We start from the raw sequence: 16,899 nt of genomic DNA, 5'->3' as shown, positions 1-16,899 counted from the left end.
CGTGCGTAGCTCATTTGAAAGGATGTTCATTTCCATATTCAGTAATATAAACATTAATATCACTATTTATACAGGGTTGCCAAAAAAATAATTTTTGAATTAAATTAATTGACGCAAACGCAAAAGAAGGATGTATGTAATTTATTTAACTTAAAATACATTGTACTGCTGTCAGAAAATAGAAAAAAAAAATGTTTATTTCACAAATAAACATTTCTTTTCGCTTAAATGAAATCAAAAACAGCCTCCCACCTACCTCTTAGCAGTTTGAACATTTAATTTAAGCGAAAAGCAATGTTTATTTGCCAAATAAACATGTTTTTCTACTTTCTGCAGCAATAAAATGTATTTTGAGTTGAATAAATTACGTAGATTCTTCTTTTTCTGCCAATTAATTTAATTCAAAAATTATTTTTTTGTCCACCCTGTATAAATAATGATATTAATGTTTATATTTGTAAATAGAGAATTCATCCTTTCAAATGAGCTACCACCCACGGCCCCTATTATTCCCATTTAAAAAAATCATCGATTACGTCATCACGCCCAGATGGATGACGTCACTAGTATGAAATATATATCAAAAAATTGTAATTTAAAAACAAAAATCGACCTGTTTCGGCATTTCCTTAAAATCTAATAACTACTGCCAAATATCGAGGTGGACTGTGTTCTTTGGCCCACCCTGTATAAATAAAGAAAGCCAACATATTTAGTTTTAATTTTAGCGTACCTATAAACCTATATAATCTTCTGACAAAAGAGGGCGCAAAGATAAGTCTTGCACCCCGGCGCCGTGTATGGTTAAGACGGCCCTGCAAAAACTGATCAGTTTATGTACAGATGGCGCACCTTCAATGCTTGGTTTTCGCTCAGGCTATTTTCAATTAGTAATAGAGAAAAATGCTGATGTGATTGGGATACATTGTTTTATACATCCCTTCCAAATGAACTTATGGCTGTCTTAAAGTTGTGTATTAAAGTAGTGAAGTACATAAAAAAACAGTGCGTTGAATACTCGACTGTTTAAAACTCTTTGTGAAGATTTAGAAAGTAATCCCAAAACACTGCTACTTTTCATACAGAAGTACGATGGCTCTCAAAAGGAAACATGTTGGCAAGATTATTTGACCTTTGAGATGAAGTAATTACCTTGGAACATCAACAGCAAATTGAGCTAAACATGGCCTTCAAAAAACATTGTACCCAAGTAATATTGGCTTATTTGTCAGACATCTTTGACTCGTTGAACAGCCTTAACCTAAAACTGCAGGGTGGAGACTCAAATATAGTAGTTACTCATTGTGATGGAGGCTTAATTACTCAACTTTGGAGGCGTAAAATATCAGCAAACCCCCGAAATTATTTAAATTTTTCTAAAGTAGAGCAAATCATAGAAGAAACACGCTTCAAGGACATTTATGAAGGATCAAGTTTGAAAATCCAAATATCAAACCATTTGGAGAGCCTAATTGAAGAGTTCCAGAAATACTTCCCAAACACTTGTGACAATTTTATTTACAGAATGTCAACTGATCCATTCCCTGTCAACATAGACTCCCTGCCTGAATCACTTCAAGAAGATGCTTTGCAAATAAATCCAAATGATTTTTTGCATGATTCCTCTACCAAATAATTTGTTATAATTGACAAACCTTCATTTTGGTTAAAATATTTCAAAGTGTTTCTTAGTGTATCACGCTTAGTGTTCTTCATTTAGATTTGCCTTTTTCAAGTAACTGTGCGATTTTCAACATTTATGGCAATTAAAACAAAGTATCGGAATAAACTTGATGTTGTTAGTGACTTGTTCTGTGCACTTACTAAAACTCAGTCACGAATAGGCATACTAGTAAATAAAACGCAAACACATCCATCTCACTAACCAACCTAATCTATTTTTCTTTTATTAATAATTTTTGTATTTTATGGAAACTGATATTGTTGTATCTATTATGGCAGAATAAATAAATGTTTTGTTTTGGTCCTATTTAGGCGCATACAATTTATTGTAAGGGGGGGGGCGAGAAGCTTTCATTTCAACAAAAGGGGGCGTGGTACAAAAAAGTTTGGGAACCCCTGTTCTAGATCATGTTTTCTCGAGTAGTGTGCCTAGCGGCAAAAACAAGGTCTTTAATCCGTCCCCATAAATAAAAGTCTAAAACAGTTAAATCTGTTGCTATTCAATCTAATCTTGAAAGAGTAAATGCTTGCATCGAAAATTATGGGCAACAATTTGAACATTTAGGCAGTCACTAAGACTAAGTAAGTAGTTGCTTTTATTTCTTTGTTATATTTTATAGTGTTGTTTGTCTTACTGTTGTTTTAATTAATTATATACGTTTACATCTGGAAAATCTTTATTTTTTTCCATAGCACACTACTTTTCCTTAACCTCGTTTACCGGTGATGGTAACAGTTATGTTTAGAATTTACACATTTCTTAAGATATCTCGAGATAGAAAAAAGGTATCGACATGCGGTTTTCGGTATTATGTTGCTAATTTGGTCTAATTTTGTAATACAGGATTAAAAATGCATACTTATATTTAATATTCTCCAAAGAAAACTAGATTTCCGAAAATAATTAAATAACGCCTCCAAGCTCGCATATTACCTATTATAGGCTGTTTCGAAAATAAGACTCTTACATTGACGAAAAAGAGCTGTTTTCAGCAAAATTCGATTTAGCAGAACCGAACTTACAGCCATTTTTTTATAAGAAGATTCCCACTCATCCCCACCTCTTATTTGCAAAGGTAGACTTAAACTTCTTAAATCAAATATGCGCAGAATTTTATGAAGAATACGATGATCGGATTTCCAGTGCTCTTTCATTCAGTAAATTTCGTAAAATTTTGATTTTTAATTTTTGATATTCAATTACGCCCTCTAGCGGTGGACCTACAATTATGAAAATAATTTCCAGGCTTATTTCCAGCTATAAGCTCTACTATAAACGGTTCCTGAGATATGGCCGAGAGCCATTCTTATTGGGACACCCGGTACTCGCAATAAATATCATTAAAAAAAAGGAATTTCCCGAATTCGTCAAAAAATAAGTAATGAAAAATTCCGTGCTCCTTTCAGTCGGTCCGAATTTGCAGTTGTGATAAAAATATAAAATGGTTCAAATATTTGCAAAATATTTTTATTATTTATTGTTAAATTTTGCCGCCCCCTAAAAAGTGCCGCCCGGAGCGGGCCGCCACTGATTAAAAGTTAAAGACAAAAAAGTTATGTGATAAAATAACCGTTTCCCTATTCAAAACGGACGCCTATGATCGGTATTAGAAATTCGCAATGGATGGAATCGATTTATCTCTGGAAGATAAATATATCTACGCACCGATTTTCGTTTTTCTAAATTGAAGCGTTCTGGGGGTATTTAAGAAATACTAATTACAAGACGCCATTATCAAAGAGCTGCTCCCTTAGGAAGCATTAAGCATTTTCGGACTAGGTGAATATTGAGCTAATTGTCTTTAAATTATCTGAAGAAATTTCTGTCTTCGTTTGTCGGTAGAGTTTCTGGACAACCTGTATAATTTTTGGAGGGGAATTTAGATTTCTCGTTCCAAAAAACCCCCGCTTTATCAAATTTCGTGTTGTTATCTCATGCCTGTCAGGAAATATTCAAAAATAAATAAAATAAAAGTTTAACTTTGACACCCTGTATTTCGGTTATTATCTACTTTCGTACTAAGGTAATAACCTAATTCGTGTATTCAATCAACGCTTAAATCAACCTGTTCAGGAATCGAAGGTCAAGCTATGGCCCATTCGTAACCAAACACCCTGTATAAAAAATTAAATTCAATATTCGCGATTAAAAACAAAGTATCTGACCTCTGGTGGAATAAATTTAAACTACTATAAGTGGTATACACAAACCAGAAAGTTGTTGACTTGAAGGGAATTTGGTCAATATTAAAAAAATTTTTAGTAATTTTCAGCATTATGAGTACCTACATCAAAATATTTTAAATCAAATCGGTATTTTTCTGCATTCGACTTGCCCTCTATATTCAGTTTTAATCGCAAATTTCTAAAATAAAAAACATTGACATATTAAGCCTAGACTCGGCATACTCACCAAAAAAGCGTAACGCGGAAACAGCATTTAAACAGTCGATCCGTGGTCTATCTATCTCTTTTAACCAAGCGACCCCGCGCATGTGACCGACAAAGATGGCTAGACCACTCAATCCTATGTCGGCGTTACACCTCTAGGCCTAGGCATTGAGTGGCATATCTAGTGTGACCAACTCCAATTCAGTCGAATTCGGGACAAGGCTGAGAAAAATACTTGAAATCCGGGACTTTTCAGTGAAAAACGGGCCATTTTCCAAAAACAGAGAATAAACATTTATCAGTCATCATTACATCGTTGCATGCGGCATGTCTCGGATAGCTGATTCATGTGTATACCTATAAATGAATTGATATTGTTTTTGAATCGTCTTTTCAGGACCATATTTAAAATACAGGAACGAAAAAAGTCCACAGTTTGAATTTTCGTAGAACTATAATATCACGATATAAAATGGATGCGTTTTGAATGTGGTATTAGTATCACACTCCAGAAATTGTCAACTTTGTTTCGTCCCACCAATTTCTTAGAAGAATAACGTATTCAAAATTTCAAAATAGATCTTTACTAAAACGTTGAAAATTCGGATGGCCCGGAAGCCTTGTCCGGGACGCTGGGACACGACTTCGTAATTCGGGCCATGTCCCGGATTTTTTGGGCTAGTTCGTCACACTAGGCATATCCCTAGCCAAGTCTATCCTCTTTACATGTCTCTGATAAAAACAGTAGTTGACTTTACAGAAATATTTCTTGAAGTCAATGTACATTAGGTTATCAACGTATAGATGGCGCACCGCACGGCTTCATTAAATGTTGGTAAAAATTATGGGTTGCGAGTGATTTTACCGACCATGTAGAAAATCATTTTTATATCGTTTTGCCGCTTCTGGGGTAAAGTTATTTGATGATTTATCAAAACTTTGATCCAAAACCAGTATACAAACTTTTGTTGTTTAATGGGTAGTGGCAACATTGTATCCTGTTTTGGAACAAATTAAAGTGAGATTGTTTAAATTTGACATTATAGGTATCCATTGGTTTACACTATCTTAAATGTCCAAGTACAGTGCAATGTGATCACGTAATGGCGGGTAAGGCGTTAAAGTGGAAACTAGTGGCGGATCCCACTGGGCCTCATCCTCGCCCAAGACATGGACATCGTGCAATTAATATCAAAGACTTGATGGTTGTTTTTGGCGGTGGAAACGAAGGGATTGTTGATGAGCTTCATGTTTTTAACACAGGTAAGAAGTTCAAAGTTTTGAGCTTCTTAAAAGTAAATATGGCGCGCGTCTGTTATTAACGTTTGTTTACATTCCATCTGCATGTACATACATTTATATACTTGTACTTTGTCTGTCATGTACGAGATTAATCTGTAGCTGAGAAAAAGCATTTTTATGTATCATTCAAATGTCACTTGCATTGAAGTTTTGTTTGGTAGAGAAGTCAATATGGCCGCGTGGGTATACATAATAAAATGTAATGATAAAAACAATGTATTATATTTTTAATAGTTTATTGAATAACAATGCATTGCTTTCAAATGTTATCAGAAAACACTATTTCTGCCTACTGTTTACATTTAGATTTAAAAGTTTTCATTCCCATAATGTTTTGGATTGTTTTCTTTTCATGCACATTATACCTTGTCCACATTTTTTCATTGTGAAAAGGCATCTAGACTAGAACAAACCAACTAACATAGTCTATTTAACCCTCGGTTAGTTTTCTGGGGTATATCATACCCCAGGTATTCCTTTTATTACTACAAAATAATTGCAATACAGTGGAACCTCGATTATCCATCTCTCCATTAACCATCACCTCTGTTAACCGTCAGGGTCCATACATAAGTTGTATTGAGTACATAAGAAAAAAATTGAGTCATCAATTCATTTTTTTAGCATTGCGTTAAGCCAAACTAAATTTTCTGAAATGTACAATGCAGTAACAAATGAAGTTATGGCTGAATCAACTGTTTTGTTTTCGTTACCTAAAGATGACATAAACGAATGGTTAATTTGTGACGAGGACACAAATGGCTATCGATTGCTGACAGATGATGAAATCGTTGACATGGCAAAACAAAGGCTGAGGAAACAGGATCAGAAGAGAGAAGCTGCATCGCACATGCAACCATTCATCGAGTGGTATTCTCGACAAGAAGAATCCAGTAAAGTAGATTGCATGATCTTACACCGAAAAGAAATTTAGCCCTTGCAAAATGTGAAGCATCAGTAAAACAAACAAAGATTTCAGAAAATTTTAAACCAAATTCGACAATATTAACACAAATACAAATTCCTCTTATATTATCAAACAAAACATACAAATAAAATTTGAGAGAGAGAGAGAGAAAATTTATTGTTTCTAAAAATGAGTTTACATTTATAAAACACAACGTAGTATAGTACAAACACAGTATAAGATACATTAAAATACTAACTATAAAACTTCCATAATAAAAAAGCCATCAATTAGCGCAACTGTCCTCAAAAAATTCCTCGATACTATAATAACACTTAGATAATAAAAACTTCTTGATTCCTCTTCGGAATACAAAAATATTGCTTGAGGATCTTATATTGAGTGGTAGGTGATTAAACACTTTCTTTCCAGTGTAAATAAATGATTTTTTAATTAGTGTAGAAGAGGGAATTGGAAGTGGAATAACGTAAGTTAGACGAGTGTTATAAAGGGAATCTGTCCGAATATCCTCTTTATGTTTTTTAAAAACTAAGCACGCTAATTCAACGATATATATGCAGGGAAGTGTCAAGATACCATGTTTCCAGAACAGAGTCCTGCACGATGTACCAAACTTGACCTTTCATATATATCTAAGTGCTCTCTTTTGTAGCATAAAGATTCTACTGAAATGATGAAGAGAAGACTCTCTCAGATCTTCATTTGTCCTTCTGATCCAAACACGGTTGTCCATTTTTCCTCCAAATATTTTCCTTAATACGTTTGGTTCCCATATCTGCACCATTTCTTGTTGCTTTTTATTTAATGTGCATGTCTCTGATGCATAAGTTGCTATAGGACTAATAGCCATTCCGTGTATTCTTGATTTGGCACCTCTTGATATGGATTTATTTCGTAATAACCTATTTAATGCATAAACACACTTGTTCGCTTTCATTACTCTATTCTGGATATCTCATTCTATATTTGGTTTTTGTGTTATAATTGTTCCTAGATATTCGAACCTTTCAACTTCCTTGAATCTATAGGTACAGTCAAACCTGCCATATCCAGATCAATGTGGCGATGACAGACCGATCCAGATATGAAAAAATCCGGATATCAAGACCACTACATACTTCTTTTACAGTCTCTGAAACGTTCTCTCCTTCATACATTCCAGTAATCAACGCTGTCAATAACTTTCATCGATAGACACATTTTATAGATTCTATAATACATTATTTCGTCATCTTTTAGTTCTTTTAATGCGTTGTCCAACAGCAGGACTGCCTTTCTCGGTAAATTTCGGTAGATCTGGACTGTGCAGAACCATCCGGATATGGGGAGGTCCGGATATGGCAGGTTGTACTGTATTATTATTTGTTTGTACTGCTAAATACTTTCCTATTAGATATTTTTCTATAATCATTTCTTTTTTTTTTAGCGACAAATCAGTGGTTTGTTCCAGTTACTAAAGGTGATGTACCTCCGGGATGTGCTGCCTTTGGTTTTGTAGTAGATGGAACAAAGCTCCTAGTTTTTGGAGGAATGGTAGAGTATGGAAAATACAGCAATGAAATTTACGAGTTACAGGTAATTATGATATATTATTGTAAATGTCCGTTTAAACTGTATTCATTGTTAAGATAGTTTTTCTAGTACAGTCGAACCCGCTTATTGGAATAGCCTTAGTGCCAAGTAAAAGAATTCCTATAACCAGGATATTTTAATAACAGATCATTGGTGGCTAAACCCTGTTTTTAAACCAGGAGGAGTTCAGAACACAGATTCACACCCAATAATGTCACTAGAAATATCACAAAATACATCTTCTTTTTTGGTTGATCATATTGGCCTTCAAAGGTAATTCATAAATATTAAATTATCATAATATGTCACTAAAAGTGTTCTAAAAAAATCTGTTTCGTATATAAAAGCAGACTAAACATCTAAAAATTAAAGCAATAATGCAGAAAACACAAAAAATCGCTGGTATAACTCAATTAACCTATGAAATGCCAATAGTGTCAAAATTTTATAACAGTGGAGTAAACTTGCATGAGGTTGAACCAATTTAGTCCAGGGCGCATCTGTTTTGAGATGGACGTTGAGAGGTGACTCAAATTTTTTTGCAGAAATTGTTTGAAAATAACTCATATTTGAGTTATCCTCCCACTCAAAATGGTCCGGAACATTGTTTAAATCATCAAAATAAGAAGGAAAAATTCGATTTTTTATTGGTTTTTTGATTATAACTTTAAAACTATTCATTTCTGAGAAAAGTTGTACTGACATAAAAGTTGCGTAATTAAATTTCTTATAATATAGAATTGGTTAAAAATTTTAAAAATAGTCACCCTTGTTGCAAAATGGTAATAATTGCGAAAAAAACATACAAAAACAAGCATTCGCATTTTACGTTTTTCAACCATTTATGCTACACTCAGGACCTTCATATTTTACCCAAAAAACTTTATGATATATTAAAACAACACTGTAAATTTCATTAAGATCGGTTTAATAGATTTTGCAAACTAAATTTTGCAATCCAGCTTTCGCAAAAAAAATTTATTTTTTTTTTAATGTTGCAGGCCTGAAAATAAAGCAGATAGCAAGTTGAATTTTTTTTTACTTAAAGAAGTGTACTGTACCTTTTATTTGCAATTTGCAAAATTAAAATCAATTAATTACCACGGCGTCAGGAACTTTTTTAAATAAACATTAATTTTTGGTGCTACACGCAGGACAGTGGTGTTCGATTCACACAAGTTGATTTCCACCAAAATTTCTTCCAATCTTTATCTAATATATTATTTTCTTACTCTATATTTTGTTGTATTTTAATATTTTAGTTCCACAAAAATCAAACTAATTTTATTATTGTTTGTGAAATATTGTTTAAACAATTGCATATGTTTAAAAATAATAAACTCTTATTCTCTAAGTTCAAATATATGAACAAAGAAAGTTTTTGCTAAAAAAAGTGTTTTTCAAAGGATAGAGTATGTGTTTTTATTTTGCAATAAACAAATTTATTTATTTATATCGAAATGTAATAAAAATTAAAATGTATCAATCATTATCAAAGGTCATTGGAATGCCCAATCAGAGCAAACTATCCGCTGTCCTGCGCGTAGCACCAATAATTAATGTTTAAAAAAATTCCTGACACCTCGGTAGTTAATCGATTTTAATTTTGCAGATCGCAAATGAAAGGTACAGTAACACTTCTATATGCAAAAAAAAATTCAACTTGCTATCTGCTTTATTTTCAGTCCTGTAACATTTTGAAAAAAATATTTTTTTTGCGAAAGCTGGATTGCAAAATATATTAAACCGATCTTAATGAAATTTACAGTATTATTTTACTGTATCATAAAGTTTTTCTAGGTGAAATAGGAAGGTCCTAAGGGTAGCGTAAATTGTTGAAAAACGTAAAATGCGAATACTTGTTTTTGTATGGTTTTTTTCGCAATTATTGCTATTTTACAACAAGGGTGACTATTTTTTAAATTATTAACCCATTCTATATTGTAGAAAATTTAATTACGCAACTTTTATGTTAGTACAACTTTTCTCGGAAATGAATACTTTTAAAGTTATAATCAAAAAAAGAAGAAAAAAATCGAATTGTTCCGGACCTTTTTGAGAGGGAGGATAACTCAAATATTATTATTTGAGTAATTTTCAAGCAATTTCTGCAAAAAAAAATTGGGTCACCTCTCAACATTCAAATGTACTAATATTTTTACAGATGTGGCCTGGTCTAATTCTAAACAAGCATTGCCACACAGTAAATTTTAATTACTCCTAGTTTGTAGTAAAAATGTTTCAAAAAAGAAATTTCTATTCAAAATAAACGGTTTTGTTTTGATTCAAATCGAGTCTCTTGCCTTCCTCTGACACCATGTTTCGGGGTCTACCCCTTATCAAAAAGGATTCACAAGAAGACTGATCTGAATCAAAACTCACGGAGAAGACATTCATTTCAAATTTATATTCCTTAAACCAGCAAATTCCTATGACTGGTATTTTAATAAGCAGGTTTGATTATAATTAATATTCATAATTTGTAAATGAGGCCCTCAGAGCGACAGTTGCCTAAGCCACAAATTGGGCATTTTTAGATTATTATATCATTAAAACATTAAAACAACATTAAATCTTCTGATCAACACGTGCCCACACAGCCTACCTCTATACAGGGCGATTGATTAGTAGGGTAAAGGTCAATAGTTCCGCTATAGTAATAGATAGCAATAAAAGTTAATAACAAAAATTGTAGCCAACTTTGAGCTTCACATTACAAAATTAGTTAGAATGTTACAGGGTGTTCGATAATGCAGTGGCATCTTGCCACTGTGGCGTACTTGTGTTTTTTAAATGGAACACCCTATATTTTATTTTAAATTCGAAATCCTGTTAACTTCTCCATCACATAAATATAAAGGTTTGTTATGTTACACAGGGTATTTACAAAGTTATAACCAATTTTATATGAAAATCGTAATAAGTTCAACTCCCTGTATAAATAAAAATAAGCAAAACAACAATGGTTTATTAATGCCATATTTTTTAACATATTGTCAAAATTTTCAAGAATGGTCGATATTGATAATTTTCTTTATATCAAATACAGGGTGAGTGAAAACGCAAGGTACATTATTTTCTCAGTAATTTTAAAAGGAACACCCTGTATTTTATATCACTATTGAAAAGTACCATTACCGTACTTTAATTTTTAGATAACATTCCCAATGTCTAAATTTATTAGTTTTCGAGATATTTTCATTTTTCAATGGACCAGTAGCGTGGCCACCCAAATCACCAGAATTTAATAAACTGGACTGATTTTTTTGGGGTTACGTTAATAATGAAGTTTATAAAATACCTCCAACAACAAGGGATGAGATGAAAAATAGAGTACAAAGTGTATTTCGATGTGTTAATTTACAAATGCTCCGTAGAGTAAGTAGCTCATTCAATGATCGTTTTTAGGCGTACATAAATGTGTTAGGAGATCATTTTGAACACCTTATGTAATTAAATATTACAAATATTTTATTAAAAGTAGCTTCTAATTTTTTCAAACATGTTTTTTTGCAAAATGTATTACTGATAAATTATGTTTCGTTCTTTATTTTTATTTCTTTATTTGTTACAGTGTTACATTGATTACCGGATTGATAATCGGTAATCTTCAATTGTAAATTCAGTCATGGCTTACTTAAAATTTAGATAAATTTAAACACCTAAAATAATTTGCTCTGAAAAATGAAAATATCTCGAAAACTAATAAATTTGGGCATAGGGAATGTTATATAAAAATTAAAGTATGTTAATGTTACTTTTCAATAGGGTGTTCCATTTAAAATTACTGAGAAAATAATGTACTTGCGTTTTGACTCACCCTGTATTTGATATAAATAAAATTAGCAATATCAATAATTCTTAAAAATTTTGACAATAAATAAAAATATATGGCATTAATAAACCATTGCTGTTGTGCTTATTTTTATTTATACAGGGAGTTGAACTTGTTACGATTTTCATACAAATTTGGTTATAACTTTATAAATACCCTGTATAACATTACAAAACTTTATATTTTTGTGATGGAGAAGTTAACAGGATTTCGAATATAAAATAAAATATAGGGTGTTCCATTTAAAAAAACATAAGTTATTTCTGCCACTGTGTTATCGAACACCCTGTAACATTCTAACTAATTTTGTAATTTGAAGCTCAAAGGTGGCTAAAATTTTTGTTATTAACTTTTATTGCTATCCATTACTATAGCGGAGCTCTTGAGTTTTACCCTACTAATCAATCACCCTGTATTTCGCTAGATGGCGCTACATAATTTATAGCGCCATCCCATAAACATATTGGAAATACGAACACAAAGTTTGCATTTATCACAAAACTTCATTTTTAGCTTAGGCCACTGTTGCTCTGATAGCCTCAAATATGATTTACATGGATAAATGTTCATATTCTTAGTTTTTTACTAGTTTTTCCTAATATTCAGACCATTCTTAGGTGATACAATTACTAGTTGTGTCCAATTACTTAAAACAGTCCCTTCAAAGTAAACATTGAAAATTCCTTTACCAATCTCTAAATAAAACAAAGTACAGCTGCAGCCATTGAATAGTTTACACCCTTACATTATCTGGTAGATGATTTTTTGAATGTTTACCTCATTTAGGGTAAATAAATTGAAATTAATGTAAAAATGAAGGTGTAAACTATTCAGTGACGGCTGCAGTACATCTATGGCCTTGGATTTATATAATTTGACTAATGTTACTTAAAAAGGAGAGTTTTGTATTAATCACATTGCCAAATAGGTTATTTGGGTTTTAATATTAAGTAATGTGAGTACAAGTTCTCGGTCCTTTCTTACTGATAAAGAAAAGCCACATCCTTTCGCAGCTTGTTTATCCTTATTAACTTTTTATAGCATTTAAATGTTCCTTTCAGTGCATTCACATTTAATCCTGTGCCACACCTACATACAGTTTTCTCTTTCATTACCCCGTGATTGTACATAAAAAGATCACTTTCTCGAAATTAGATTCCCATGCTTCATTAGATATGAAAGTAAACTGTCACTCTTCTTTTTGCTCTATATTTCTGCATATCATACTTTGACTTTTCCTGATTTATTTCTAGGTCAAAATACTTTGCCTCCTTATCTAATCTTTTCATAACATTTCTTAATTCTTTGCTTGTTTTTGTTAGAACAGTAATATCAGTGTAGGCCAGACATTGATGCTCATTGTTGAATATAGATCCAGTCTTTTATTTATTTATTTTAGTTCTATTATTTCTGATTATTGTCTCCAATATACACTGACCGGCACGAAAAACGGGCACCCCAAAAAAATGGGTAATATTTGATGTCTCGAATTTCCTAAACCTGTTGTCCGATTTAAGTATTTTTTTAACTATGTTGTAGCTTTATTCTGTAACAATATCGCTGTAATAATATTGTTGCTAGACAGGTAAATTTTTATTGCACACCGGGTGTACCTATCAAACTGGGTTTTTTTTCTCAATTTTCACAACACCCTGTGGAATATTCTAGCCTTTATAAAATACTGAAATTAAAACCCAACTATAGCCCCAGGTTTTCTTATCATTCTGTTTTTTTTTTTTTTCATTTATTCGCTTATGTTGGATAATAAAAAAGTTAGGGACTTTAACAACTAGCCATGTTCTTTATCAATACAGGGTGTTTCTAAATAAGTGCGACAAACTTTAAGTGGTAATTCTACATGAAAAAATAATGACCGTTTGCTTACTAAACCTATGTACGCAAATGCTTCGTTTCTGAGATACGGGATGTTGAATTTTTTCGTTCAAACTAATGATTTGTTTATTGCTCTAAAACCGGTTGAGATATGCAAATGAAATTTGGTAGGTTTTAAGAAGTTAAGTGTGCATTTTTTGACATACAACTAAAAATTTTATATTCACGATTTGCTTGCATGCTGGTAATATGACCAGGTAATTTGATCCGTATGCACGCCAATGGTCAATATAAATTCTTAGTTGTATGTCAAAAAATGCGGAATAAGTACCTCCTAAAACCTACCAAATTTCATTTGCATATCTCATCCGGTATTAGAGCAATAAATAAATCATCAGTTTGTAAGACAAAATTCAACGTCCTGTATCTCGGAAACGAAGCATTTGCAGACATAGGTTTATCAAGCAAACCGTTATTATTTTTTTCATACAGAATTACCCCTTAAAGTTTTTCGCACTTATTTAGAAACACTGTATTGATAAAGAACATGGCTAGTTATTAAAGTCCCTAACTTTTTTATTATCCAACATAAGCGAATAAATAAAAACAGAATGTTCAGAAAACCTGAGGGTATATTTGGGTTTTAATTTAAATATTTTATAAAGGCTAGAATATTCCACAGGGTGTTGTGAAAATTGAGAAAAAAACCCAGTTTGATTGGTACACCCGTTACCTCGTAGTCAACTTCCAAAAATATTGTGCACACTCTTGCGAGAACGTTTGACAACTCAAAATCAACAACAATGAAAGCTTTGAACTACTAGTAAGGCTAACTTTCGGATAATCCAAACTTTTCGAAATTCGAACAGGCTGTCCCCCCAATTAATTCGGATTTTCGGGGTTCTACTGTATGTACATTTGTCTTTTTGTGATTTTTAGCTTGTAGTTTGTAATTATGAAGACTTTATGTACTGGGCCGGATGATGAGGCAGAAATTGTAAGCCTTGAAACCGGTTGCCCCATGATTTTGTAACAACTACTAAAAATACAAACTTTAAGATTGTGAGTATTGACTCAATTTCTATATCCAAAAGTATAATGGACTCTCATTGGCAACCCTTTCATCATTTGGAATATTTTGTATCCACTGAATAAAATGAATTTATTCAGAAAGTTTTATCCATCACATTTTTTGTTAAAACATCAAATATTTTTAATGATTAATTATATTTTGAATAAATTGATTATTTATTTAATTATTATATAATAAATATGACACATTTTGTTTAAATTTTTATTTTAGGCTGCAAAATGGGAATGGAAGAAGCTGAAACCAAAAGAACCAAAAATTGGTGATCCACCTTGTCCGAGATTAGGGCATAGTTTTACTATAGTGAATTCAAAAGTGTACCTGTTTGGTGGTTTAGCAAATGATAGTGCAGACCCCAAAAATAATATTCCAAGATATTTGAATGACCTTTATACATTAGATATTAGAAGTAATCCTATGCAATGGGATATCCCCCAAACAAATGGGCCTTCTCCTACTCCACGAGAATCTCATACTGGTGTAGCATATGTGGATAAAAAACAGAGGCGGTCATTTTTAATTATATATGGAGGTATGAGCGGATGCAGGTTAGGTGACTTATGGTTTTTAGAAACAGAGACAATGACGTGGATGAAACCACAAGTTTCAGGCATTACTCCTTTACCTAGATCCCTTCATACATCCACATTAATTGGCCATAGGATGTTTATTTTTGGGGGATGGGTTCCTACAGTTTCTACAGAAGTTAAATCATCTCAAGAGTGGAAGTGCACAAGTACCTTAGCATGCCTCAATTTGGAGACAATGAGCTGGGACGACTTAAATATCCAAAAAGAGTCTGAAATGGATCTACCTTGTGCCAGAGCAGGACACTGTGCAGTTGGAATTAGTACACGACTCTACATTTGGTCGGGTAGAGATGGGTATAGAAAAGCCTGGAAAAATCAGGTAATAACTTCCAGAATTTACATTGAAAATAATTAATGAATCATATAATTGGTTGTAGGTATGTTGTAAAGACTTGTGGTATCTGGATGTGGATAAACCTCCTGCTCCTAGTCGTGTATCTTTAGTTAAAGCAGGAACACACAACCTTGAAGTCAATTGGACTGGAGCATTATCAGTTCAAACATACATTTTACAGGTAATACATTTATATTTATTGACAAATGCTTGTATCTCCGACATTCGCAACAAAAAAAATTGTTCTCAAACTTTGAATTGATGTGTTCCTAAATAACTAAATCAGTTAATGTCCCTTCATTTATTAATTATAATATAATAAATAATTATAATAAGTTATGAGAACATAAATTTAATGTTTAACAACAGAGCAAATGAGGATTTTCTTATCCCTTATCTAATATCTAATCCCCTTTCAATTTTCTAATCTCTTCGTTTTCTACCTAATATTATATAACATTTTTCTCTTTTCAGATTCTATTTGCAATCCTTTTTCTTGATATTGCAACAGTTTTCCAGTATATTTGTAATCGAGGTTCCACTGCATACATTTCTTCTAGCTTGCATGTTGTGTGGGCAACTAGGTCCACATCATCTGCATATGCCAGTGCCTGGATAGGTTTTTGTAGACGTGATGGAGTTTTAAACCGGCTTCTGATTAGTATTATTATTAGTAAACAAATTCATGCTGTGGTACAAAATGGATTTCATTTATTGACATGCGTGGTCAGATAATCGAAGTTTAACATGTTGACAGACAGTGCGTCAAATATATGCAAGTGTTGTGACACTATATTATGTATTTTGCAACGTAGAATAGGGAAAAATTCAACGTCAATAGACGTTCTGTCCGTCAACGTGTTAAGGGTAAAAGTGCATATCTTAACATGTTAGCAAATGGTGCAGAGAATTCAGTGGAGGCCAGACAGAAATTCACGATGAATCTGAAGGCCTTCCGCTCCCAACTTCATCGTGAATTTCCGTTCCTTGCGAACATGTTGAACAGATATGCACTTTTACCAATAAACTCGATTTACTGACCATGAATGTCAATAGGTGAAATCCACTTTGCATTTAAAAAATGTATCACAGCATGAATTTCACATTGGCGGTAACAGATAATGTGACCTCCATCTTTGAAGGCTGCTATGCCGACACTGAGCAATGCAACGAGACAAAAGTGGTGGGGTGAGAGAGAGAGAGAGAGAGAGAGAGAGAGAGTTGATAAGTAAATGTTGGAGTATATACTCCATCTAGTCTTACATACTGTGAGTAGAAACTCATCGCATTAAAATATTTTTGAGAACATACTCGTGAGTTTATACTCCGTTTTTATTCATA

General features: G+C 32.6%; 1 protein-coding gene across 1 annotated transcript in view; it reads left to right on the top strand.

Moving 5' to 3' along the window:
* The first annotated feature begins 4,910 nt into the window (after positions 1-4,910).
* The window catches only part of LOC114333953 (host cell factor 1), a 91,830-nt gene continuing 79,841 nt past the window's right edge, over positions 4,911-16,899 (top strand). The window contains exons 1-5 of the mRNA XM_028283952.2: positions 4,911-4,984; positions 5,121-5,337; positions 7,731-7,879; positions 14,848-15,543; positions 15,602-15,739. Coding sequence (XP_028139753.2) covers positions 5,178-5,337; positions 7,731-7,879; positions 14,848-15,543; positions 15,602-15,739 — 1,143 coding nt within the window. The 5' untranslated portion in view covers positions 4,911-4,984; positions 5,121-5,177. The remainder of the gene's footprint in view (positions 4,985-5,120; positions 5,338-7,730; positions 7,880-14,847; positions 15,544-15,601; positions 15,740-16,899) is intronic.

The sequence above is a fragment of the Diabrotica virgifera genome, chromosome 10, assembly GCF_917563875.1.
Source record: "Diabrotica virgifera virgifera chromosome 10, PGI_DIABVI_V3a".
In the NCBI taxonomy this organism is placed as follows: domain Eukaryota; kingdom Metazoa; phylum Arthropoda; class Insecta; order Coleoptera; family Chrysomelidae; genus Diabrotica; species Diabrotica virgifera.
This window is presented reverse-complemented; position numbering and strand designations above follow the sequence as displayed.